This window comes from Anguilla rostrata, chromosome 13 (genome assembly GCF_018555375.3).
Source record: "Anguilla rostrata isolate EN2019 chromosome 13, ASM1855537v3, whole genome shotgun sequence".
In the NCBI taxonomy this organism is placed as follows: domain Eukaryota; kingdom Metazoa; phylum Chordata; class Actinopteri; order Anguilliformes; family Anguillidae; genus Anguilla; species Anguilla rostrata.
Window position 1 is genome coordinate 41,573,248 of NC_057945.1, and position 25,020 is coordinate 41,598,267.

At 49.7% G+C, this 25,020-nt stretch overlaps 1 protein-coding gene across 3 annotated transcripts; it reads left to right on the forward strand.

Annotated features, from left to right (window-relative positions):
• The first annotated feature begins 1,805 nt into the window (after window positions 1-1,805).
• Window positions 1,806-12,689, forward strand: dyrk3 (dual specificity tyrosine phosphorylation regulated kinase 3). 3 transcript variants are annotated; one of them, XM_064304683.1, is made up of 3 exons: window positions 1,806-2,022; window positions 4,222-4,337; window positions 8,494-12,689. In XM_064304683.1, the coding sequence occupies exons 2-3, from the start codon at window positions 4,254-4,256 to the stop codon at window positions 10,051-10,053; spliced, it is 1,644 nt and encodes a 547-aa protein (XP_064160753.1). In that variant the 5' UTR covers window positions 1,806-2,022; window positions 4,222-4,253; the 3' UTR covers window positions 10,054-12,689. The 3 variants fall into 3 exon arrangements, with proteins under 3 accessions (XP_064160753.1, XP_064160751.1, XP_064160752.1); XM_064304681.1 differs by having other exon boundaries at window positions 1,809-3,381; XM_064304682.1 differs by lacking the exon at window positions 1,806-2,022 and adding an exon at window positions 3,846-4,044.
• The last annotated feature ends 12,331 nt before the right edge of the window (window positions 12,690-25,020 follow it).

Genomic DNA, 25,020 nt, shown 5'->3' on the forward strand with positions numbered 1-25,020 from the left:
TAGAACGCCCAGGCAGGTTTATTACCTCAGGACGCCTAGCACCTCCCCCTCTTTGCACCTGCACTTCCAGAACACGTCTCCTGTCTGTTCTGGCCCCACGATGGTGGAATGACCTCCCTGTGGAGGTCAGAACAGCTGAGACTGTGACCCATTTCAAACGACGACTGAAGACCCACCTCTTCAGGCTGCACCTCTCCCCATCCCTCCCTTCCCCCCTGTAAATGACTAAACTTAGGGTTGTAACTAGGCAGCTGTTTCATAGGTGACTTAGGCGCATCAACTGTCTTAACGACTACTTGTATTTTTATTTATTTTTATTTTTCTATAGATTGCGTTGTTGCCGTTCTCGTTGTTAGTGTTAATCAGTTTAACCATCAGGGTCCAAGTTGAACTATGCGGTTGTTCCCTGTACTTGGACCAGTACTTCTCTCTAGGGGTTTCGTCATACTTGTTCCTGGTTATGGTTATACACTTTGTTGTACGTCGCTCTGGATAAGAGCGTCTGCCAAATGCCTGTAATGTAATGTAATGTAATTTGGAGTCAAATGTAATTCTGAAGAAGGGAAATGTGACGTCACTGTGAGAGAAGAGGACTTGTAATACATTTACAGCCACTAGGTGGTGCCAACGCAACTCAAGGTAGGGATCACACCGCATTAAGGAGAAAAATCGAGAACTTGTGTAGAAGGTAGGTGTCAAAGTTTAGTTAAGAAGGACTTAAACAGGCAGTAGCCAAGATTAAACAGATTTGCTTAATCAATTGAAAATGGCATAAGTTTTTTTTTTTTTTGCAATTCAATTGAATTTTTAGACCATACTCCAAGTATGTTTTTACTTTTCAGGAAGCCCTGCTTGTCGAATGTTTACCAGTAAACACCTTTAAAAGGCCAGTCTCAGCAGCAACTGATTTCAAAGGCAAATGGGCATCAACATCATGCCCAGGTAAATACAGGTACGTGTTCCTCGGGTCAGGCATTTAATGGAACAGTCTCCGCCCCCGCCCCCGCCCCCGCCCCCGCCGCCCCATCACAAAGGACCCATTTGTCATAATCTTTTTTTATACGGTCTATGGTCGTCACACTGCTTTTTCAAGGATACAGCTGTTAAGAAGGCAGACCCAAAATGGTTTCAGTGTTATTTATAAAACTGAATATGGAAGCGCTTCTCTTCCCTTACTAAGATTAGCATGCACTACTGTCTTGACCTGGTGGCAGAGGGTGTCCAATTTAACCCAGAATACCTCGTAGTCTTCTTTAACTACACACGGCTCAACCAGCAAGATAGCGCTGTACTCGACTCTGTAACTACAGAGGGAACTGAAAACAAACAACGTGCTCTGTGTGAATTCCACTCGGCCACATAAAGGGTGTGTTACTTTTATCAACACTCGAAAACGGCACTGTAAAACCTGCCAGACATTATACTAACACGTATTACTTGTGAAATGTAATGTTTTCTTTAATTCTACATGCAATTATTTATTGCACCGAGTGTTTCAGGAAATCTGACTTTTTGAACTCTACAGTGACTGTATGAAGTTTGGCCTCTAAAGTCGACACCACAGTTCGCGATTTTTTGAGCACGAAAACTCTCTTCATGCCATGCCGATGACATATTACTACTAGTTCTCTAAACAATTCACTAGGTAATGGTGATCGTTTGTTACCTTGAAAACCTCACGTTGGCAACTGTAATAATACACTCTCTATAACCCCACCTAACATAAACACAGGACTCCGCCATCACTTGGTAACTCGCTACAGTGCGCATGTGCACAGAGCCACAAAGCAGCTTCAGCTCCGGTCGTAATGTTACCGCACGATATGAGCTAGATTGGCAGGCGGATCTACCTATCAGGCCGATATTTATTTTAAAACAGGACATCTCCTTTGGAAACACCACCGCCTCCCTTGCATCTGCCTATCAGGAGCAGCAGTAGTCCCCAATGCACATTTGCGCTCGCCTCTGTGTTTTTGTTTGATGACTGGACGCGGAGTAGCAGACACACTTAGCAACGAACGGGTGAGACTAGAGGGGCGCACCGAGGTTTGCAACTCAACCGCTGCGCCTGCGGAAAAGGATTCGAGAACCGGTATAAACAGCCAAACGTCTGATTCAGCGGGCTCCTACGAGTTGGACGTCTGCAAAGCAATGTCCTGAGATAGGACTGCTTTTCGGCATCCAAGGAACCGCACTTTTTCGGTAGTGTCCCGGAGAGGAGCTGGCTTGGGGTTCGCTGGCCATCAAGAGAACATTGGGCTACAGAGTACAGGAAAGGGGGGGGTGAAATCCCGAGAAGTCTACGTTGTCGACCCGCTTCCTTGTGGGGATGGTTCTTGAGGCAGAAAGAAAAAGTCTTCAGAGAAATTCGAGGAGCACTCGGGGCGGTCATCAGTGTCAATCCTGTACTCGAACTGTTATTGGCAGAAGTGCTGTTCATGTGGACGGGTGTTTTTGTGCGTGCAGTTGACCGTTCCTGGAACTTTTGGCAGGCTGGCTAATGTTCGCTGGCGGTGGAGAGGAGAGACAGAGACAACTGCTTTTGGGGGGGTAAAGCCGAACTATGCAGTGGATGGAAAATGAGATGATATGGCCATTTTTATCAATTGCTAGATAACCTTCTTTAGCATTTTTCAAAACGTTTTTTTCCTGAAAATAATTTTTCACGACTTTGTACTTGACCAGAGCCCTTTGGTTTTTAAAGTATTATTAGCCAATCTCACGTTTGATATGTGCACCACCATATCGAGCTGTATGCACTGCACATCGATACGTTTTCTTTAACGATTTTATTAAGTTGTAACGTTATTAAATGGCAATTCTGACCATATTGTATTTGGGGACATTAACTATGTGTCATGGTGTTGCTTAGTTGATTAACTGTCCTGCGTGGATTTGAATGATCAGAATCTGGTAATTCAGCTTGTTAGCTAGCTACAGACTGTAATTAGCATGTTGATAAATTTGGCTGAGTAGCCTACTTTTCCTTCGTTGGTCACTCTGGGAGTTCTAACGTTACACACACAGCCTCCTCAATGCTATCAGAATGGAATTTAGCATGATGCTCTATGTTACAGTGTTAATTTAGTCCAGAAAGTAACGAACTCATTAGGCAAGTGATCGTTGAGAAAACGGTGTGTCTGGTTCTGGTGGCCGGAAAAGAATGCGGTTCTGCTCGGATCGTGTGTTCACGGCTAATCAGAACTGCTACCGTCGACTTTCTAACTTAGCTTGATACATGCTCAGCTATTTTTTGTTGTGAACGTTTTTCCTACAAGTTTTTTAAAATAATTTTTATTTTTGGATGGTGGCGTCAATCTCAAGTTCGGTCTGCAGTCATGATGATATTGAGCAGAAAACCGGATGGTCCAATCACAGCAGGTAATTTGCCATTTCTAGTTTAGGATATTTATAGGTCTATAGCTGCAGTAGAGCTAGGCAGTAAAATGCATATTTATTGTCGTTTATTGCTTTCCACTGACGGTATGGAGATAATTGGGAAGCTTGTGTGATATAAAGTTAATTTCGCTGCTCAGCTAAATTCTGTTCAATTGTAAGCTTGTTTGGAATAAAGTTATTTTCTCTGCCCATCTAAGTTCCGTTATTTTGCTAACTTTTTTTTGGAATGAAGTTCATTTCGCTGCTCAGCTAAGTTCTGTTCCTTTGTAAACTTGTTTGGAAACCTACCAATCCGTGACCATGTATTGTTTTGTGGTTCACATTGTTATTATTGGTGATGTAGGAAAAAAACAACTCGTGATCCAGATGAAACTGTAGTCAGCCTCTGAGGTTTGAGTAGGAGGAGAGATGTGTAGGACGCACCATGGAAACCGGTGGTATTTTAAAGGACTCGTAAGAGGCAGAACAGCATAACGGGCTGGCTTTCTGGCTCCGTACATTCCCCATAGGAGTGTCTGTTGGTAAGGATGTGACCAAACACCTCCCTTACGCACCTGTGTTGGGTCCAAAAGGAATTTAAATATCTCAAAGGAGATACTTTTCCTGGTGATTTTCCTGCTCCAGTCATCGGAAAGATTTATTCGGGTAAGATGCAGCCACAAGATTAGATGCGTGTGAGGGGAAGCAAACGGGACTGAAATTAAAATTAGTTGATAGATTGGAACATACATTATCTCAGACGTTGATAGGTTATTGAAGTTTACAATCGTCTTAATTCTCATTAATCCGAATTGTTGGCTTGTGTTTGCGTTTGTCCGGCAGCTCGACCGGGGGACGGTCTGTATGATTCGTACATGCGCACGGATCGCGTAGTGACCGAAGACTCGCACACCAATGCGCGGAGCCCTCCTGCTTTCCCCGCGGTATCCAAGCACACCGTAAGTCTCCGCGTCCTGAGGGATGCTCCTGCCTGTACAGAAAACTCAACATTTTATTGTTTGTAGTAAATCTCAGTGAATGTAAATTTCATCTTGTTAAATAACCACAAATCAACACAAGTTTGGCAGGTTCTGTCGGCTATTGGAATTTGAATTTGTAATTGGGTGGCTGATTGTTACTGTATAATCTACTCCTTTGGCAAAACTCCTTTGAGGTATATCTGCTGTGTTTCTTCACTGTCTTTTCTGAGGGGATTACGTTTCTTTCATGTGGTTCTTGTCTTCTGATCATGCTCTGGTGCTATTGTATCTAACACACATTCAGACAGGAGGCTGCAATAACAGTCTTTAATAAGCAGGGGAATTGAGAAGGACATTGTTTTTGCAGTGTCATTAATTAGCACCCCACTGTGTGTGCATGGTCTCTCGGCTCAGTGTGTGTGTGTGTAGACAGTGTTGTGTCTGTCTGTGTGTGTGTGTGTGTGTGTGTGTGTCTGTCTGTCTGTCTGTCTGTCTGTCTGCGTGTCTGCGTGTGTGTGTGTCTGTCTGTCTGTCTGCGTGTGTGTGTGTTGTCTGTCTGTCTGTCTGTCTGTCTGTCTGTCTGTGTGTGTGTGTCTCTGTCTTGTGTGTGTGTGTGTGTGTGTGTGTGTGTGTGTGTGTGTGTGTGTGTGTGTCTGTCTGTGTGTGTGTGTCTGTCTGTCTGTCTTTGTTAGTGTGTGTGTGTCTCTGTCTGTGTTTGTGTCTGTCTATGTGTCTTTGTGTGTGTGTGTGTGTGTCTCTGTCTGTGTGTGTGTCTGTCTATGTGTCTTTGTGTGTGTGTGTGTGTGTGTGTGTCTCTGTCTGTCTGTCTCTGCTGTGTCTGGGCATGCACACACTCCCAGTCAGTGCGTAAGGTAACAGAAGAGGATGTGTAATCAGATCAGCAGCATGCTTGGGATATCCTCAGATCAGCAGCATGCTTGGGATGTCATCCCTGGTATGCTGGCAATGCCGTCTATTCCTACGCAGCTGGAATTTTAATGGCTGCAGTTGGACAAATTTACCGCCTGATTTGACTAATTTGGTTGAAAAGGGGTTTTATTGCTTTAGTAATTAGTTTCACAGTAAATGAACCCACCGCAGTATATAAAATAACCCCAGCGGCTTGAATTGTCAGTAACTGGACATGCACTCACCTGCCTGGCTGTTTAACTGCATGGCTTGTGCACATATTCAGCAGAATCACTGTGGAATCCGCTGCTCACCTCCCTGCTTTTGGGTGCTTTCATGGTGTCTCACCCTTTTGTGTTTTGCCCACTGCATTACATTACATTGCATTACATTAGAGGCCGACCGATCGATCGCATTGACAGATATATTGGGCCGACCTCTGCATTTCATGGCCTCTTGGTTTGAAATACATGTGCTTGTATGAAGTTGTCACTGTTACAGTCTGTGTGAAATGTGCTAGCATAGCACGTAGCAGTATAGACATGCCATTCAACAGGGCTTAAAATTCACCTCCCTATCGAGTGTTACATTGATGACGTCTTTTTGTAGGTCAACCCGGACGTTTCTTCCACCATGGGTTTCCTCGGCAGATTTCCAAAGGTTTTTTTCCTATAGGGATTTTGTTCTCTGCCTGAAATAAGGTTTTTGGTGAATGTAAGCCTAGCAGAGTTTCACGTTTTGTTCTACAAGACCAATTGCTCCCATTAATGTCTTAACTGTGAATTGCGAAGCCGCTTTGTGCTTTAAAAAAGGAAGTTGCTTACAAGTTGTTATATTGAAACTACAACAACGGTCGCATTTTTTGGCAACCGCTGCTCAAGTTTCCATACTAACTCATCTGCACCCGACAGCCATTGTAGTTTCAATATAGCAACTGGTTAGCAACTTACAAACAAGACGTTCATTCAAGATACAGTAGCAAATGTTACTTTGTAAAGAATTGTTTAACCGGCACTAGTCTGACCAGGCATTAATGTTTGACGTATTTATATCGGCAAATATATATTTGCTATATACTGCTAACTACATTGGCTAATATCGGTAAATCAGTCTTCCTGTTCTCAGAATCGGCATCGGCCTAGAAAAATTCATATCGGTTGACCTTACATTACATTTCAGTACATTACACTCATTAGTGCTTGACTCCAGTTTGAAGAACTGTCCTCATCTCACCAGCTACGTGACACCTGGTTTACTCCAGGCTAAACCAGTAGAGCAGAGTTTCTGTGCGTAATGTCCGTATTTACATAAAGTCTGAAGGTGTGCAAATTCCAAACATGTAAATAAAGAAAAGTCCTCGCTCTGTGAGTGTGTAATCGCACCAGTGTGTTATCTGCTTCCCGCACACTCGCCTCTCTTGCTGTCTCCTGAGATCATCCTTGGTTAGTACTTGGATGGGAGACCACCAGGGAATACTGAGTTGCTGCTGGAAGTGGTGTTGGTGGGCGAGCAGGGGGCAAACTTCCCTCTGGTCAAATAAACCCCAATGCCCCAGTGCACGGGGACACTGTGCTGTAAGAGATGCCGTCTTTCGGATGAGATGTTAAACCGAGGTCCTGACTCACTGTGGACATTAAAGATCCGATGACACTATTTGTAAAGAGTAGGTGGTTCCCCGGTGTCCTGGCTAAAATCCTAGATCTGGCTCTCGCAAAAACTTGCCACCTAATCATCCCCTGATTTAATTGGCTAAAAAAACGTTCTCTAACTCCAGTGGAGCTGCTCAGTGGCCAACAATAGAGGATTGTGGTTGTACTGGGCAGCTCCCAGGTGTGAATATGTACGAGTGTGAACCAGGGCGTTCCTGCAAAAGAGAATCCATGCTCAGTGAACCTACCACGGGTAAATAAGGGTTAAATAAATAAAAATAAATGGCCGCTTGCTCACTTTCAGTTTGGTCTTTTTCGAGCATTTATTTTCCAACTGCCATTTAAAACTGCATACAACGAGAGCCACCATGTATGGCGCTCACACTGACTTTATTTTCTACCGAAACAAACTGCTGTTTTTGACATGGAGAACAGACTAAGGAAGTCGTTAGTCTTCCTTAAAATTAATCTTCTTATGGAATAAAGGAGAATTAGCAAGTGATTCTCGTACTCCACTAGATTAACACCAGTTATGAAATATATATCATAAAAATAATATTGGGTAGATCTTTTATTTTCCAATATAAAAATATTGCTTCTTTATGGAAGAATTCCTTCATCTGGGTCCACTAACTAATTAGCCAGTTATGACTTAATTAAGACTGGTGATTTATTTGGCTGATTCCAGAGCTATTCCAGTGTCTCTCTTTGGTTGCCGTGCCGATTCCAGAGCTATTCCAGTGTCTCTCTTTGGTTGCCGTGCCGATTCCAGAGCTATTCCAGTGTCTCTCTTTGGTTGCCGTGCCGATTCCAGAGCTATTCCAGTGTCTCTCTTTGGTTGCCGTGCCGATTCCAGAGCTATTCCAGTGTCTCTCTTTGGTTGCCGTGCCGATTCCTGAGCTATTCCAGTGTCTCTCCTTGGTTCCCGTGCGTATCTCCTTCTATTTTCAGGCTGGTCTCTCTCGTCTGTTACTATTCTGGGGCCTGGGTGATGGAGACGGGCTCTCGCTGTGATCCTGTTTTTATGAACTACTCTTCTGTCCATGTAACCCCTCTTTCTGCAGCCTGCTTCTTTTTTAGTGTCTGTTGTGAGGGGACTTCAGACAAGAGATATCGGCTTTGATCCATCCTGTACCGTGTAGACTAAAAACAGAAAAAACATTTCTCCATTTTGGCCATTTCTCTTGTTTATTTGCTTTGTTATTTTTCCTGGCAGTGTAGGACTAAGGCTCCCCGCAGTCATGCAGGCATTCTCTCTAAAAGTTTAAATTTAAAGTTAAAGTTTGTTTAAATAAAAACCCACTTACTCCACTTGTAACCCACTTACAGTAACCCACTTAACCCCTTCAGCACTGATCTGTTTTTTTAGCTCATTACAGAGGTCCTTTCCCCCTTCGCGCCCACGTTGGGCCTGACCGGACCGAGACTCATTACTAGTGCGCTGGGGTTCCTCAGGACTGCCCAGCGGCCCTTAGAAAGCTGGGTCTGCAGCCGCTTGGTGTTTCCCAGAAACCTGCTTCTCTGGGTTTGTCATTTTTTCTGGCCTGGCAGTCCACCCCCTTTTCTGTTTTTTTCAGGGTGGAAACAAGCCAGCAATGAAGGACCAGCAGCCGACGGGTGTCCGGGGCAACCAGGTGAAGGTCAGGTACCTGTACGAGGACTCAAGTAAGGGGAAGGCCAATGCCCCTGCCAAAACCACGGCCTCTCTGTCCAAGGAGAAGAGCCTGGACAGCACCTGCTCGGTCAGGTCCGGCGACAGCACGGACCGGCCCGGTAAGGTGGAGCCCCTGACCCCCGAGCAGGCCCTCAAACTGCACGGGCAGCAGCTGACCGCGCTGGAGCAGCAGGAGATCCTGGCCTACCCCGAGGTCTACTTCCTGGGGCCCAACGCCAAGAAGAGGCCGGCGGCGGCTGGGGGATCCAACAACAACGGCTTCGATGACGACCAGGGCGGCTACATCCACGTGCCGCACGACCACCTGGCCTACCGCTACGAGTTCCTCAAGGTGATCGGCAAGGGCAGCTTCGGCCAGGTGGCCAAGGTGTACGACCACAAGACGCGGCAGCACCTGGCGCTGAAGATGGTGCGCAACGAGAAGCGGTTCCACCGGCAGGCGGCCGAGGAGATCCGCATCCTGGAGCACCTGCGCAAGCAGGACAAGACGGGCGGCATGAACGTGGTGCACATGCTGGAGAGCTTCACCTTCCGCGGGCACATCTGCATGACCTTCGAGCTGCTCAGCATGAACCTCTACGAGCTCATCAAGAGGAACAAGTTCCAGGGCTTCAGCCTGCCGCTGGTGCGCAAGTTCGGCCTGTCCATCCTGCAGTGCCTGGACTCGCTGCAGCGCAGCCAGATCATCCACTGCGACCTCAAGCCCGAGAACATCCTGCTCAAGCAGCCGGGCCGCAGCGGCATCAAGGTCATCGACTTCGGCTCCAGCTGCTACGAGCACCAGCGCGTCTACACCTACATCCAGTCCCGCTTCTACCGCGCGCCCGAGGTCATCCTGGGCGCCCGCTACGGCATGCCCATCGACATGTGGAGCCTGGGCTGCATCCTGGCGGAGCTGCTGACGGGGTACCCGCTCTTCCCCGGGGAGGACGAGGGCGACCAGCTGGCCTGCATGATGGAGCTGCTGGGCCTCCCGCCGCAGAAGCTTCTGGAACAGTCCAAGCGGGCCAAGAACTTCATCAGCTCCAAGGGCCAGCCGCGGTACTGCACGACCAGCACGCTGAGCGGGGGGGGCGTGGTGCTGAACGGGGGCCGCTCGCGGCGCGGGAAGCTGAGGGGGCCCCCGGGGAGCCGCGATTGGGCGTCGGTCCTGAAGGGCTGCGACGACGCCATCTTCATCGACTTCCTGAGGAAGTGCCTGGACTGGGACCCCGCCGCACGCCTCACCCCCGCCCAGGCCCTGCGCCACCCCTGGCTCTTTAAGCGCCTGCCCAAACCCCTGGTGGGGGACCGGACCCTGCCGCCCCGCCGGGGGGCCGACCACAGCTCCTCCTTCCCCAGCATCATGTCCAAACTGCCCCCCGCGCTCGGCCCGGCCAATAGCAAGCTGAGGACCGCCATGATGGGGGACGGTGGGGGGGGCATCCCCCTGCGCACCGTGCTGCCCAAACTGGTCACTTAGGGCTCTGCTACCCTGGTTACGGAGAGGACAGATTACCTAATCCAGTTTCTTTCTTTAGTGTTTTTTACGGGTGTCGGCACCCTCACAGTTTCTGTTGGTTTTAACTCGGGGGGGGGGGGGGGGTTATGCTAAAATAACCCCCTATAGGTTTTTATACCGTTTTCTCAGTCAGCTGGTTTTTCTGAAGGCCTTTGTTTTTAAGCTTTTTTTTTAACTGATCTGTGAGGTGCGGTGTCAGACGGGAGGGTGTGGATCAAGAGCAGTCCAGTCTTCTGACCCGCTCTTCCATTGCAGGGAGGGCTTTCAGAAGCACGGCATTATGGGTGCTGTAGTATCATTTTAACAGCCTGGTGTTTCTGCTGTTCAGCGGTCTCAGAGCTTCATGTTGGATCGCTGTTTTAAAGGGCTATAGACTGCTGTAAATTACAGAGACTATTAAAAACATCCTAGGTGATTGAAATTGGTTAAAATGGCAATATTGATAATTATATTTGTAATAATATTCTACACACTTATTTTCATCATAGTTGAGGCCCTACTGTTGTGACAAATGATTGCTTGGTTATAGGATGGCTTTGCAAGGCCCACACAAATGCACACAGAATTAGACTATTTTCACCCAATCATGGCGAGTAGGCTACATCCGTTAGCAGTCGATGTATAAAGAAGTCTTCCCTCTGTTTTGTTTTCTTTTACTTTTCGAAACTTGCATGGAGGGCTGGGGTCCTTGTGTTCTGTGATTCCTGGGGAAGGTCTGGCCTACATGGTTTGTCAGACCCATTTGCTTGTGGGGAATGTCATCGTGAAGGAATTTATTTCATTTAGAATTAGGATTAAAAATGTAAAGTTTGGCACGGTGGATATACATGGTCCAGCTCTGGGACAGTTAGTCTTGGGGTGGGTGAGTAAGGGCAGGGCATGTAAATCAGCAGCTGCTGTCCATCATTGGTTGCCCTGGCCACGCCCACCATAGGCGCACGGAGGGGGGGGCTGAGTGGGGGCTGGCTGTCTCACGGGCAGCGTGGCAGATTATATGCACAGGGGGCCATTTTAAAAGTGTCAGTCAGGTTGAATTGGGGGATTAGATTCAGCTCAGGGACTTAGGATGTTTTTGGAGGGGTGAGGTGTCAGAGCATCACTCCGTTTTATTTAGCAATTTTTCTAATTAATTAATATAATTACAAGATGATGATGTTCACATATGAGGCAGCATAGCAGACATAACAGTAGCAAAGCATGATTGTTGTTGGGGGGGGGGGGGGCATTCTAGCAAATGATACTCCACTAATCAAACTGTAATTGATCTGGCTTGACAGCATCGTTGGCAAATCGATTGATCAACCAGCAGTTTCAATCAGCCAATTTGAGCAGAACTGAGTGTAGACAGGAAGAAGACCGCTCGCTGTCGGGTAAAAATAGGCAAACTGTTTTAATCAGGCAGGCTTTGTGTGTTTCTCCATTTTCTTATTTTCACCCATTTAATATCCAGCGACGGCCATTAACTGGTTTCACAAAATTTAATAAAAGAAAAGTGATAGGCTAGTTGCAGAACCGTGGGGCTCTAGATTTTCCTGGTGCGTGTGAATGATGTGGGAGTTGTCAGGGTCATTGTGCCCTGGGAGAACCCGTAGAGGAGGAACTCGTAGAGGAGGAACCCCTGGAGGAACCCGTAGAGTAAGAACTCGTTGAAAAAGCCGAAGGGTTTCGAGGTGTTTCTGCAGTGTCCTGAGCCACAGCGGAACCTCTCATTACTTCTGTTTACAAGCTGTAATTAAAGCCGGAACAGAACACCCTCCTCAGCCTCTGAACTCCCATTAAACTCCAGCTGGGTTTAAATGCTGGGTTACTGATTAGGCGCTTATAACTCTGGGTAATAACGGTGTTTATAGTGAGAGTGTTTCAGCATTAATTAGGCTTGCGGGTATGCAGCATTAAACACAGGAGCAGAGTGTCCAACCATGGAAACGATGTGTGGGAAATTTCCCCAAAGCCACTTCATTTGGATGCCTTCTATCCATCCACCCATCCTTCCGTCTGTTCGTCCATCCTTCCATCCTTCTATCCATCCACCCATCCTTCCGTCTGTCCGTCCATCCTTCCATCCTTCTATCCATCCATCCATCCATCCATCAGGTTTTGTTTCCTCTCCTGTCTGACAGTAGTGGGTCCTGTGGAACCGGACTGTGCAGGAAGGACCAGGTGGGGCTGGACCCCCTAAAAATGCTCCTGCTGCACTCTCCGGAAGACATTCTGAGAACCTCCTTACCCTCACCTGCAGTAATACCCCCCCTTACCTGTCCTTCATGGTGCCCCCCCCCCCTTGGGGTCACTAGCCTGTGCCTTCTGTCTTACTCACTCGGCTGGGCTGACTGTGTCTTCAGCTGAACTTTCGTCTTTTATGAAACTTTTATAAAGGTTTTATTGCTGTACAGCAGTGAAAGTGGGAGAAAACTCATGAAGTAAAGCTGTGATGATGCGTTTTCATTTTTGAGGGTTGGTGATGTGTTTATGGCATGTAAATCACATGTAAAAAAGAAGTGTGAATATTTGCGTAATGACAAGACCTGTGTCAAGAAATGAGCTTGTCTTAGTTTCTTTTTTTAAAGAAATGAATAAAATAACTGATGTTTGAAAAAGTCATGCTTGTGCATGTTTTATTGGCAGTACGTGGGCGAACGTGCATGTAAAACGCATACACACATGACAGGGGGTCTGAAAAGGCCTGAATACATCTGAGCCTTTTATGTGTTTATTTTTATTTAACCTTTATTTTACCAGGCAGGTGAGTTTCCTGTGAGGGCCTACCTGCAGGATCCCCCCCCCCGTGTTTGTGACGCACTGTGTGCAGGGGGTGCCATACAGTGGAAAATAAGGACTCCTTGCAAAACTCTGCCCTCTGCCCCTTTGACCTTTGACCTTTCGTTCTGCGTGGGTGTGAGCTCCGAGCCCTCAGACGTGCTCAGGGTCATGCCCCAGCTATTCACAGTTGCATGCTGGGAATCTGCTCCCGCACCTGTAATTCATTTCAGCAGTCCTGGGCGTTTGATGATCTCATAGCGTACGCTCGGTACGTGGGCCGCTTGATGACCTCATAACGTACGCTCGGTACGTGGGCCACTTGATGACCTCATGGCGTATGCTCGGTACGTGGGCCGGTTGATGACCTCATAGCATGCGCTCGGTACGTGGGCCGCTTGATGACCTCATGGCGTATGCTCGGTACATGGGCCGCTTGATGACCTCATGGCATGCACTCGGTACGTGGGCCGCTTGATGACCTCATAGCATGCGCTCGGTACGTGGGCCGCTTGATGACCTCATAGCATGCGCTCGGTACGTGGGCCGCTTGATGACCTCATGGCGTATGCTCGGTACGTGGGCCGCTTGATGACCTCATAGCATGCGCTCGGTACGTGGGCCGCTTGATGACCTCATGGCGTATGCTCGGTACGTGGGCCGCTTGATGACCTCATGGCGTATGCTCGGTACGTGGGCCGCTTGATGACCTCATAGCATGCGCTCGGTACGTGGGCCGCTTGATGACCTCATGGCGTATGCTCGGTACGTGGGCCACTTGATGACCTCATAGCATGCGCTCGGTACGTGGGCCGCTTGATGACCTCATAGCATGCGCTCGGTACGTGGGCCGCTTGATGACCTCATAGCATGCGCTCGGTACGTGGGCCGCTTGATGACCTCATAGCGTACGCTCGGTACGTGGGTGTTTGATGACCTCATGGCGTATGCTCGGTACGTGGGCCACTTGATGACCTCATGGCATGCGCTCGGTACGTGGGCCGCTTGATGACCTCATAGCATGCGCTCGGTACGTGGGCCGCTTGATGACCTCATAGCATGCGCTCGGTACGTGGGCCGCTTGATGACCTCATGGCGTATGCTCGGTACGTGGGCCGCTTGATGACCTCATGGCGTATGCTCGGTATGTGGGTGTTTGATGACCTCATGGCGTATGCTCGGTATGTGGGTGTTTGATGACCTCATGGCGTATGCTCGGTATGTGGGTGTTTGATGACCTCATGGCGTATGCTCGGTATGTGGGTGTTTGATGAGCTCATAGTGTGCGCTCGGTATGTGGGTGTTTGATGAGCTCATAGTGTGCGCTCGGTATGTGGGTGTTTGATGACCTCATGGCGTACGCTCGGTATGTGGGTGTTTGATGAGCTCATAGTGTGCGCTCGGTATGTGGGTGTTTGATGACCTCATGGCGTATGCTCGGTATGTGGGTGTTTGATGAGCTCATAGTGTGCGCTCGGTATGTGGGTGTTTGATGAGCTCATAGTGTGCGCTCGGTATGTGGGTGTTTGATGACCTCATGGCGTATGCTCGGTATGTGGGTGTTTGATGAGCTCATAGTGTGCGCTCGGTATGTGGGTGTTTGATGAGCTCATAGTGTGCGCTCGGTATGTGGGTGTTTGATGAGCTCATAGTGTGCGCTCGCGTGTTTGCTGGGGTGGAGGTGACTGCGTGGAATCTGAACCTTGGCGGTTGGAGCTGATAAGGACCGGTAATCATCTTTGACCCGTGACCACCGTGTGCCTAACTGACCGATATTCTGTGAATATCTTCCAGGTGAGTATGGTGCGCAGGTTCATATCCAGGTGAATATGGTGCGCAGGTTCATATCCAGGTGAATATGGTGTGCAGGTTCAGATCCCGGTGAATATGGTGTGTAGGTTCAGATCCAGGTGAATATGGTGTGCAGGTTCAGATCCAGGTGAATATGGTGTGCAGGTTCATATCCAGGTGAATATGGTGTGCAGGTTCAGATCCAGGTGAATGTGGTGTGCAGGTTCATATCCAGGTGAATATGGTGGGCACAGCACAGTGCTTTGTCTGCAGCGTGAGACTGAAAGCAGAACAAGTGCTGATACTGGTGAAAAGAAGAAGAACCTGTTTTCACTGTTTACAGTGATGGCATCGCTGATCTCCACACACCCGCTCAGAGACACTGATCTCCACACACCCGCCCAGAGACACTGCTCTCCACACATCCGCCCAGAGACACTGATCTCCACACACCCGCCCAGAGACACTGATCTCCACACACCCGCCCAGAGACACTGATCTCCGCACACCCACCCAGAGACACTGATCTCCACACCCACCCAGAGACACTGATCTCCACACACCCATCCAGAGACAGTGATCTCCACACCCCCCAGAGACACTGTCTCACACCCACCCAGAGACATGATTCACAACGCCACCCGGGAATGTTAGAGTAACGGTGTCTGAGCTGCTCTGGGGAAGGGTGGTGTAGAGTAACGTGGCTGAGCTGCTCTGGGGAAGGGTGGTGTAGAGTAACGGTGGCTGAGCTGCTCTGGGGAAGGGTGGTGTAGAGTAATGTGGGTGTCTGAGCTGCTATGGGGAAGGGTGGTGTAGAGTAATGTGGCTGAGCTGCTCTGGGGAAGGGTGGTGTAGAGTAACGGTGGCTGAGCTGCTGTGGGGAAGGGTGATGTAGAGTAACGGTGGCTGAGCTGCTCTGGGGAAGGGTGGTGTAGAGTAACGGTGGCTGAGCTGCTCTGGGGAAGGGTGGTGTAGAGTAACGATGGCTGAGCTGCTCTGGGGAAGGGTGGTGTAGAGTAACGGTGGCTGAGCTGCTCTGGGGAAGGGTGGTGTAGAGTAACGGTGGCTGAGCTGCTCTGGGGAAGGGTGGTGTAGAGTAACGGTGGCTGAGCTGCTCTGGGGAAGGGTGGTGTAGAGTATTGTGGGTGTCTGAGCTGCACTGGGGAAGGGTGGTGTAGAGTATTGTGGGTGTCTGAGCTGCTCTGGGGAAGGGTGGTGTAGAGTAACGGTGGCTGAGCTGCTCTGGGGAAGGGTGGTGTAGAGTAATGTGGGTGTCTGAGCTGCTCTGGGGAAGGGTGGTGTAGAGTAACGGTGGCTGAGCTGCTCTGGGGAAGGGTGGTGTAGAGTGGGGAAAGGGATCATAATGTAATGTAGTCATAATGTAGATCAGAGGAAAAGCTGTCACTCCTCCAGCTGAACTGGTTCTTGCACACGCAAATGTGATTTCAGTGCTAGTTTTTGTACTTGACAGGATTGTTGTTTATTTGCTGAACAGGTTACCCTACAGGGTTGGAGTCCTGATCTGTGGTCACTTCTGGCACTACGATCTTTACTTCACTCTAGTGTGTTTTTCTGCACCTCTGCACCTTGAACTGATGCACTTGTTGTATGTCGCTCTGGATAAGAGCATCTGCTAAATGCCTGTAATGTAATGTAATGTAATGGTGTGGATCTGAGTGTGATGATTCACCTGAGGGAGAAGGTACGTATGTCTTGGTGAAGCTGACATCGGGCTGTTGGGTGTCCCGTCCCGACACCCTGTCTCAGCCCACGGAACAGGCCCCACACGGCCTACTGTACCCCGGGTTCCCCTGGGAGGGGGGGAGGGATTGGAAAGGATCTCTTCAGTCCGTAAACAACCCAGCGACAGCAGTAGCGTACAGGGTGGTTATATTTAGGAAGGTGATTCCGAGCACACTGATTCAGGCTCTCCTTCACCCCCCCACCCCCCGCCAGGGTGTCACATATCAGAGAATAAGGGTGGGGGGGGGGGTGTTGTAAGTTTGGCTGTGTTGGGGAGGTGGGGGGGTTGTAAGTTTGGCTGTGTTGGGGAGGTGGGGGGTTGTAAGTGGCTGTGTTGGGGGGGGGGTGTAAGTGTGGTTGTGTTGGGGGGGGGTAGAGGAGGTGGAAAAGCATCATAGTTAGGGTGCTGACTCTTTGATTCACTCTGATGTGCACTAGAAGTGGCAGTGTGTCACCATGGCAACATGACTAGCACCATCCCCCGGGAGCCACTGGCGGTCCCCACCCCACGCACAAGCTGAAGGAAAGCCCTCCCCCCCCGCCCCGGCGCAGGTGGAGCCCCGCCCTTCAGAACAGGTCTGTGTATAGCCGATGGGAAACAGGAAGTATGGAAATAAGAACAGGATGTAGGGGGTGGAGCCTGTCAGGCCTGTGGGAGGACAGCGGGGACTCCTGTGCCTGGACGGCCCCGCTGGTGTCGAATTTCACGCTGCTGATCCGTGACGGGACAGGCAGATAAACCGGTGCACAGGTTACCCTTCAGCGTCAGTGCACAGATTATCGCACATTTAAACTGTCCTGTTTCCTGTTGAGGATTTAAATGAAGTCTCACTGCGCATTCTCCCCCCTCCCAACTGCCCCTTCATAGCATCAGCTCTTCACTACATGGGTCACACACTATCGGCTCAACTGTGGATGGTGTTGGCGTGTGTGTGTGTTTGGGTTTATGTCTGTGAATGTGTGTTTGTGTGTGCGTGCGCGCATGTGTTTGTGCTTGCATGTGTTTGTGTGTCTGTCTGTGCGTGCGTGCGTGCATGTGTGTGTTTGTGTGTGTGTGCGTTTGTGTGTGTATGTGTGTGTGAGCATGTGTGTACATGCGTGCGTTTGTGTGTGTGTGTGTGTGTGCATGCGTGCGTTTGTGTGTGTGCGTCTGTGTGTGTGTGTGCGTGTGTTTGTGTGTGGGTGCGTGTGCATGCATGCGTGTGTGTGTGTGTGCGTGCGTGCATGCGTGCGTTTGTGTGTGTGTGTGTGTGTGTGTGTTTGTGTGTGTGTGAGCATGTGTGTGCGTGCGTGCGTGTGTGTGTGCGTGCGTTTGTGTGCGTGCGTTTGTGTGTGTATGTGTGTGTGTGTGTGTGTGTGTATGTGCGTGTGTGTTTGTGTGTGCGTGTATATGTATGTGCAGGATCATGAGCTCAATCAGTGTATGTCTGTATCCAACACACCAGGAGCTGGTGAGAGTTGGAGTCTACTGTCTTGGTTCGGCACAGTGCTTTTCATTGGGCTTTGCAGTGAGGTTTTTTTTCTGTTGCTAAAGAAGACAGAATGTGTATATTTTATCAGTGTCTCATAAATAAATCAGCATCTTAGTGCTTTTCAGTGGATCTCTTAAGTTTTTTTCCCTTCCTGTTTTCTCCAGACACTGCAGCTTAGCACAGCAGAGGAAAGTTCTCAGCCTGTTCAGCGTTCCCTGGAGCTCTGAGCCGGCCAAACACAGCTGCGCAGAGAAAAGCATCAGACAGTGTAAACCAGGACCTGGTCTAAACCAGGATCGGGTCTAAACCAGGACCTGGTCTAAACCAGGATCGGGTCTAAACCAGGATCGGGTCTTAACCAGGACCTGGTCTTAACCAGGATCGGGTCTAAACCAGGATCGGGTCTTAACCAGGACCTGGTCTTAACCAGGATCGGGTGTTAAACCGGACCTGGTCTAAACCAGGATCGGGTCTTAACCAGGACCTGGTCTAAACCAGGATCGGGTCTAAACCAGGATCGGGTCTTAACCAGGACCTGGTCTTAACCAGGATCGGGTGTTAAACCGGACTCCATGTTATTGTGTTCAAACCAACACCAGAGCAGGGCTGAGTGTTAAGGTGTTAACAGTACTGCAAGTTAAACAGGACTTGGTGTTCAGCAGGACATTTGATATTATTTTTATTGGTCATCTGTTCAACTTTTTAGGATAATTTACTGACAAAGGCTTCTCATTCACAGTGCACAGCGAGTGGTTTGGGAGCCACTATTTCAGGTTGACAGAAATAGATTTTTTCCCCCGCTTACATGATGTCATGTCAGCTAATTGTAAAAGAAAAAAAACCCCTTCTAATTATATGCAGAGTGATGTGTGGAGTGAATCCCCCACCCACCATCTCCACTACCAGAGCTCACACCAAGCCTACCCACCATCTCCACTACCAGGGCTCACACCAAGCCTACCCACCATCTCCACTACCGGAGCTCACACCAAGCCTACCCACCATCTCCACTACCGGAGCTCACACCAACCCTACCCACCATCTCCACTACCGGAGCTCACACCAACCCTACCCACCATCTCCACTACCGGAGCTCACACCAACCCTACCCACCATCTCCACTACCGGAGCTCACACCAAGCCTACCCACCATCTCCACTACCGGAGCTCACACCAAGCCTACCCACCATCTCCACTACCGGAGCTCACACCAAGCCTACCCACCATCTACACTACCGGAGCTCACACCAAGCCTACCCACCATCTCCACTACTGGAGCTCACACCAACCCTACCCACCATCTCCACTACCAGAGCTCACACCAACCCTACCCACCATCTCCACTACCGGAGCTCACACCAAGCCTACCCACCATCTCCACTACTGGAGCTCACACCAACCCCACCCACCATCTCCACTACCGGAGCTCACACCAACCCCACCCACCATCTCCACTACCGGAGCTCACACCAACCCTACCCACCATCTCCACTACCGGAGCTCACACCAACCCCACCCACCATCTCCACTACCGGAGCTCACACCAAGCCTACCCACCATCTCCACTACCGGAGCTCACTCCAAGCCTACCCACCATCTCCACTACCGGAGCTCACACCAACCCTACCCACCATCTCCACTACCGGAGCTCACACCAAGCCTACCCACCATCTCCACTACCGGAGCTCACACCAAGCCTACCCACCATCTACACTACCGGAGCTCACACCAAGCCTACCCACCATCTCCACTACCGGAGCTCACACCAACCCTACCCACCATCTCCACTACCGGAGCTCACACCAACCCTACCCACCATCTCCACTACCGGAGCTCACACCAAGCCTACCCACCATCTCCACTACCGGAGCTCACACCAACCCCACCCACCATCTCCACTACCGGAGCTCACACCAACCCTACCCACCATCTCCAATACCGGAGCTCACACCAACCCTACCCACCATCTCCACTACCGGAGCTCACACCAACCCCACCCACCATCTCCACTACCGGAGCTCACACCAAGCCTACCCACCATCTCCACTACCGGAGCTCACACCAAGCCTACCCACCATCTCCACTACCGGAGCTCACACCAACCCTACCCACCATCTCCACTACCGGAGCTCACACCAAGCCTACCCACCATCTCCACTACCGGAGCTCACACCAAGCCTACCCACCATCTCCACTACCGGAGCTCACACCAAGCCTACCCACCATCTCCACTACCGGAGCTCACACCAAGCCTACCCACCATCTCCACTACCGGAGCTCACACCAAGCCTACCCACCATCTCCACTACCGGAGCTCACACCAACCCTACCCACCATCTCCACTACCGGAGCTCACACCAAGTAACTGCCGCAGTCGTGTTGCTATGGAAATAGCTTTCAGATTTTGGCTCGCAAGCTTAGACAGAAGTGACTGCGTGAGTAAGTGTGTGTGTGTGTGTGTGTGTGTGAGTGTCTATGTGTGTGTCTATGAGAGAACAACGCAAATACCTGTACATAGCCTTCATCGACCTCAGCAAAGCCTTTGACACCATAAACCGTGAGATGCTCTGGAAACAGCTCTCCAAACTTAGGGTACCACCTAAGTTCCTCTCCGTCCTGCAGCAACTGCATGATGGCATGCAAGCCAGAGTCCTCACGGGAGGACTCCAGTCAGAGTCATTCAAGGCCGACATGGGGTGAAGCAAGGCTGTGTCTTGGCACCGGTCTTGTTCAATCTCCTCCTCTCAGCCATCACCCACCTCTTCCATCATGCCCTGGGACACAGAGATGGAGTTCACCTGGAGTACCGCCTTGATGGAAGCCTATTTAACATCCGACGGCTCCAGGCCCATACAAAGACAAAGACCTGCCAAATCTGTGAGCTTCAATACGCAGATGACTGCGCTGTCTTAGCACATAGCCCAGAGTCCATGCAGCATGCCCTGAACACAATTTCTGGCCTATACCAGTCCTTTGGTCTCCAGGTTAACATTCAAAAAACTGAAGTTATGGCACAATTCACTATCCAATCTCCTTCACCCCCCAGCTTCCAAATCAATGGTGTTCCACCCAAAGTAGTGGGCCAGTTCACCTATCTTGGCTCCACACTTTCCTCAGACTGCTCCCTTGACACTGAAATAAACAGCTGCATCAACAAAGCCTCATCAGCCTTTGGGCACCTCCGCAGAAGGGTTTTTGAAAACAAAAACCTGAAGGTCAGCACCAAGGTTGCCATATATAATGTGGTATGTGCCTCCACTCTGCTCTATGGGGCAGAAACGTGGACCCCATACAGACGGCACATCACAAACTTGGAGGCCTTCCATATCCGATGCCTTCAAAAGATCCTCGGCCTGTCTTGGGAAGATCGAATCCCCCATACTGAGATTCTTTCCATGACCAGCTCCATCTGCATGGAAGCAGCAGTAGTTAAAAAACATCTTCGCTGGATAGGGCATACTATCTGCATGCCTGGCCACCGCCTACCCCACCAAGCCCTCTATGGGCAACTCAGCGCTGCAAAACGGGCCGCTGGCGGACAAAAGAGGCGCTATAAGGACTGCACCAAAGACCTCCTGAAGCGCTGCAACATAAACCCCATCCAACTAGAACCTCTGGCACTCAATAAATCGGCATGGCAGGGCACCTGTGCCAGGGTGGCCGAACAAATACATTACACCATGCAACAGAGGAGGACCGAAAGACATGCCCAACGACACCAGAGGCCTGCCGGCATTACCCCAACATCTGGGCTCCCTCGCCCCACCTGTGGACGAGTGTGTGGCTCATGCATTGGCCTCCACAGCCACATGAAGCGTCATCATCGGACACGATGGTGTGTGTGCGTGTGTGTGTGAGTATCTGTGTGTGTGTGTTGTAATTACATCAGCATCCAGCAGCAGATCGCGTCTTCCTAACACCAGCCACATTTGAAAGTTAGCAGTCAGTCAGTCATGATTGTGCTCATCATGTAAACTGATTGCCAATGACCTTCTAATGTATCCGCAACGTCAGTGGTAGTGAGATAAATAAAAAAAGGTTTTTTTAGGGTTTCAGACAGAAATAAAAGAGAGACACACATGCACAGGGAGGAGTGGAGATGCAGGATGGACAGATGGAGGGAAGGAGGGATGGGGGAAGGTGAAGATGTTGCAGTTATTCCTGACCTGGGCCTGGAATAGCTGCTGTTAGTCACTGGAGTATTTAGCGCTGCTTACAGTGGGAAAGAGTCTGTCTGGAGGGCAGCCATCTCCTTCCACACTAAGCCTCCTTCAGCAGAGCGTGTGTGTGTGTGCTGAGCACTATGGAGCTTTTCTGAGAATATCCGTAGGGTGGTGTTACATCATTATACTTCAAAATCATTTTACATGTGCATAGAACTATACAGTGACACACTTTTAGCTCAGACTCTTCTGTGGGGCTGAACACATTGCTAACAGACTGAACACCGTGCTAACAGAGTGTTCAGTGGGACTGAACACATTGCTAACAGACTGAACACCGTGCTAACAGAGTGTTCAGTGGGACTGAACACATTGCTAACAGACTGAACACCGTGCTAACAGAGTGTTCAGTGGGACTGAACACATTGCTAACAGACTGAACACCGTGCTAACAGAGTGTTCAGTGGGACTGAACACATTGCTAACAGACTGAACACCGTGCTAACAGGCTCTTCAGTGGGAGTGCAGCCACTGTGTGCCTTTGGTCTGGTTCTGAGGTGTGGAGCACTAGAGAGACACAGGCTCTGTTTCTGTCAGGTCGGGTTCAGTTTCGCGGAGAGGGTGTTGTCCCGGAGGCCAGACGAGGCCTGTTGCCAGGCACTACTGTTGCTAGGTAAACAGTTTATTTCTGGATGGAATCTGGTTTCAAACTGAAAGCCCCTTCCTGGGTCTGTGTTTGTTTGGGGGTGGGGGGTGTTAGGCATGGCTCCAGAGGCCAGTCATCTGTGGGTCCCCTAACACCCCCCCCCCCCCCCCGTCACCTGGGCTAGCATGACCCAGACTGAGCATGACTCTGTGGGGTTGTGGATGCAAACACAAACACAAACAGGGTTACGGATAGAGACCCAGGACCAATCACAAACAGGGATACAGACTGAGACCCAGAACCAAACACAAACAGGGTTACGGACTGAGACCCAGAACCAAACACAAACAGGGATACGGATAGAGACCCAGCACCTCAATTAGTGCCCTTCTGTTGTATGAGCTCATGTAACCCCTACCCACCCACAACACAAGTGGTTGATCCACATTCCCACCCAGCTGGTTCCAAGATCCTCAGCATTTTCCAACAAAACATGCAGCCCCCCCTCCCCACCCCCCCCAAATGAGTTCTTCCGTGCTGTAGGAAAATGGAAACTGGAGTTGGTTTGTTTTCACTGGATCAAACTTAGCTGACAAAACAAACCTTTTCCATGATTTACTGTTTGGAGAAAGGCTGCTCTGCATGTGCTCCATTGGCTTAGTTTGACCAGGAATGTGATGAATGAACCACCAATCACATTTAGACTTAACAGTTCAGAACCGATGGCTGCACCAATAAGACGCCTGATAGAGCTTTTGGATCAGGAAGAGTACATTCAGTCATAGTGTCAGAGGGAAAGTTTGGTTTGGAGGTGACTGGTCTTAATATTATGATTTTATGAGCTCCAGAGTGTTCTTGGTAGTGTGTACACCCACATGTACGCCACCTCTTAGAGTCACTACTTGAATTTTTCAGATGTCAGATGTTTACTAGAGAGTTCCAGTTGTGTTTTCTTACCATTGGTGTCGTACAAAAACTTTTGATATTTTTTTGGGTGAGATGCAGAAATAGAAACCTTTGTGTGCTGTCTAAAAATGTAATGAGTATTGAGGGTTTTTGGGGATGTAAGCATATCTCTTTGACATGATCTGTAGAATTTTTGAATAATATGAACACAAAAAAACAAGGAAAACAGCAGTTGAAAGGTTGTTGTTAGGCAGAAATGGCACCCAGTCTCCCACCCAAAGTGTGATGAGGGTACAGGAGTGTATTTCGGTGTAAAGGGCTCTCAAAACATCATGTGAGCCGGTGGCGACTGGGAATGTCAACACAGTGGATCTGGAGTTTCCCCGCTGAAACGGGAAGACGGATTGTGGACTGTTACTGGAACGCAGCATACCTCTGAGAGGGGAAGACCGAGGGGTTGGGAAATCACTCATCTAATCATAGTCATGAATTGATTTTAGAGTGTCTCAGTGCACCCTCAGGCTGTTTGGACTCACCCATTCTCCCATATGGAGAAATGGTTGCTGATCATTTTGCTTTTGGGAGGGCCAGCCCACCCAGCAGCTGCTGGCATTCCCAGGCCCTGCCCCACCCTGCCCCCCCCCCGCCTCCTCCCTGCCCCCGAGGGCTTGTCCATGCCAAAGGAACGTGCTGTAAGAACTCGGAGGGCCCAATGTCTGTCTGCACTAGACAGGAGTGGGCATGCTCACCCAGGCCCTCTGCTCGGCCCTCAAGCCCAGACACAATGAGCCCCCCAGTGTGGGATTACTCACCGGCTGTGGGCACAGGTGGGCCTGCCAGGACGGGCCGGTCACAGCACCTGTTCGCCCCTGCTGGCTGGCTGTGGGCCCCGTCTGGAATGGGGGAGTTTTAGGAGCCCGTTGTGTAGGGTTGGTCGATCTGTGGTTTTGATAGTCTGGGAGCAGGTGGGGTCGCCCAATGACTGCGTCCCAGAACTGTCCCAAAGCTCTGAGGCGGGGTATGAGTATTGGGCTGGGACTGGATGTGCACACAAAAGAGACTCATCAGTCATCCCTCTGATGATGGGCTTCACTTTCATCTGTTCTTACCCAGGGGCCCCTGGGCCATAACCTCAGACACCCACCACCTGAAGGTATTATGGTGTCCCTTCAGACATCAAATCAGATGGCTAAAACATTGCTTAAATCCATTACAAAACACACCATTCACTGCTGAGGAAAATGTCCTAATGTCAAACTGCAAATATTTGCTTTTCTAGCATAAGCACTTGTGACTTCTGTGGGAAGCAGAAATAGGTCTGAAGTTCCCTCAGATCCTTTAAGTGTCTGGTTTTCCGTGATCTCTAAGGAGCAGTAATGTGGCCATAAATGTGTTTGTTTTTTTCCTCGTGTGAAAGTAGCTGCCTGTGACTCTCACTTGCAGCTCGTAA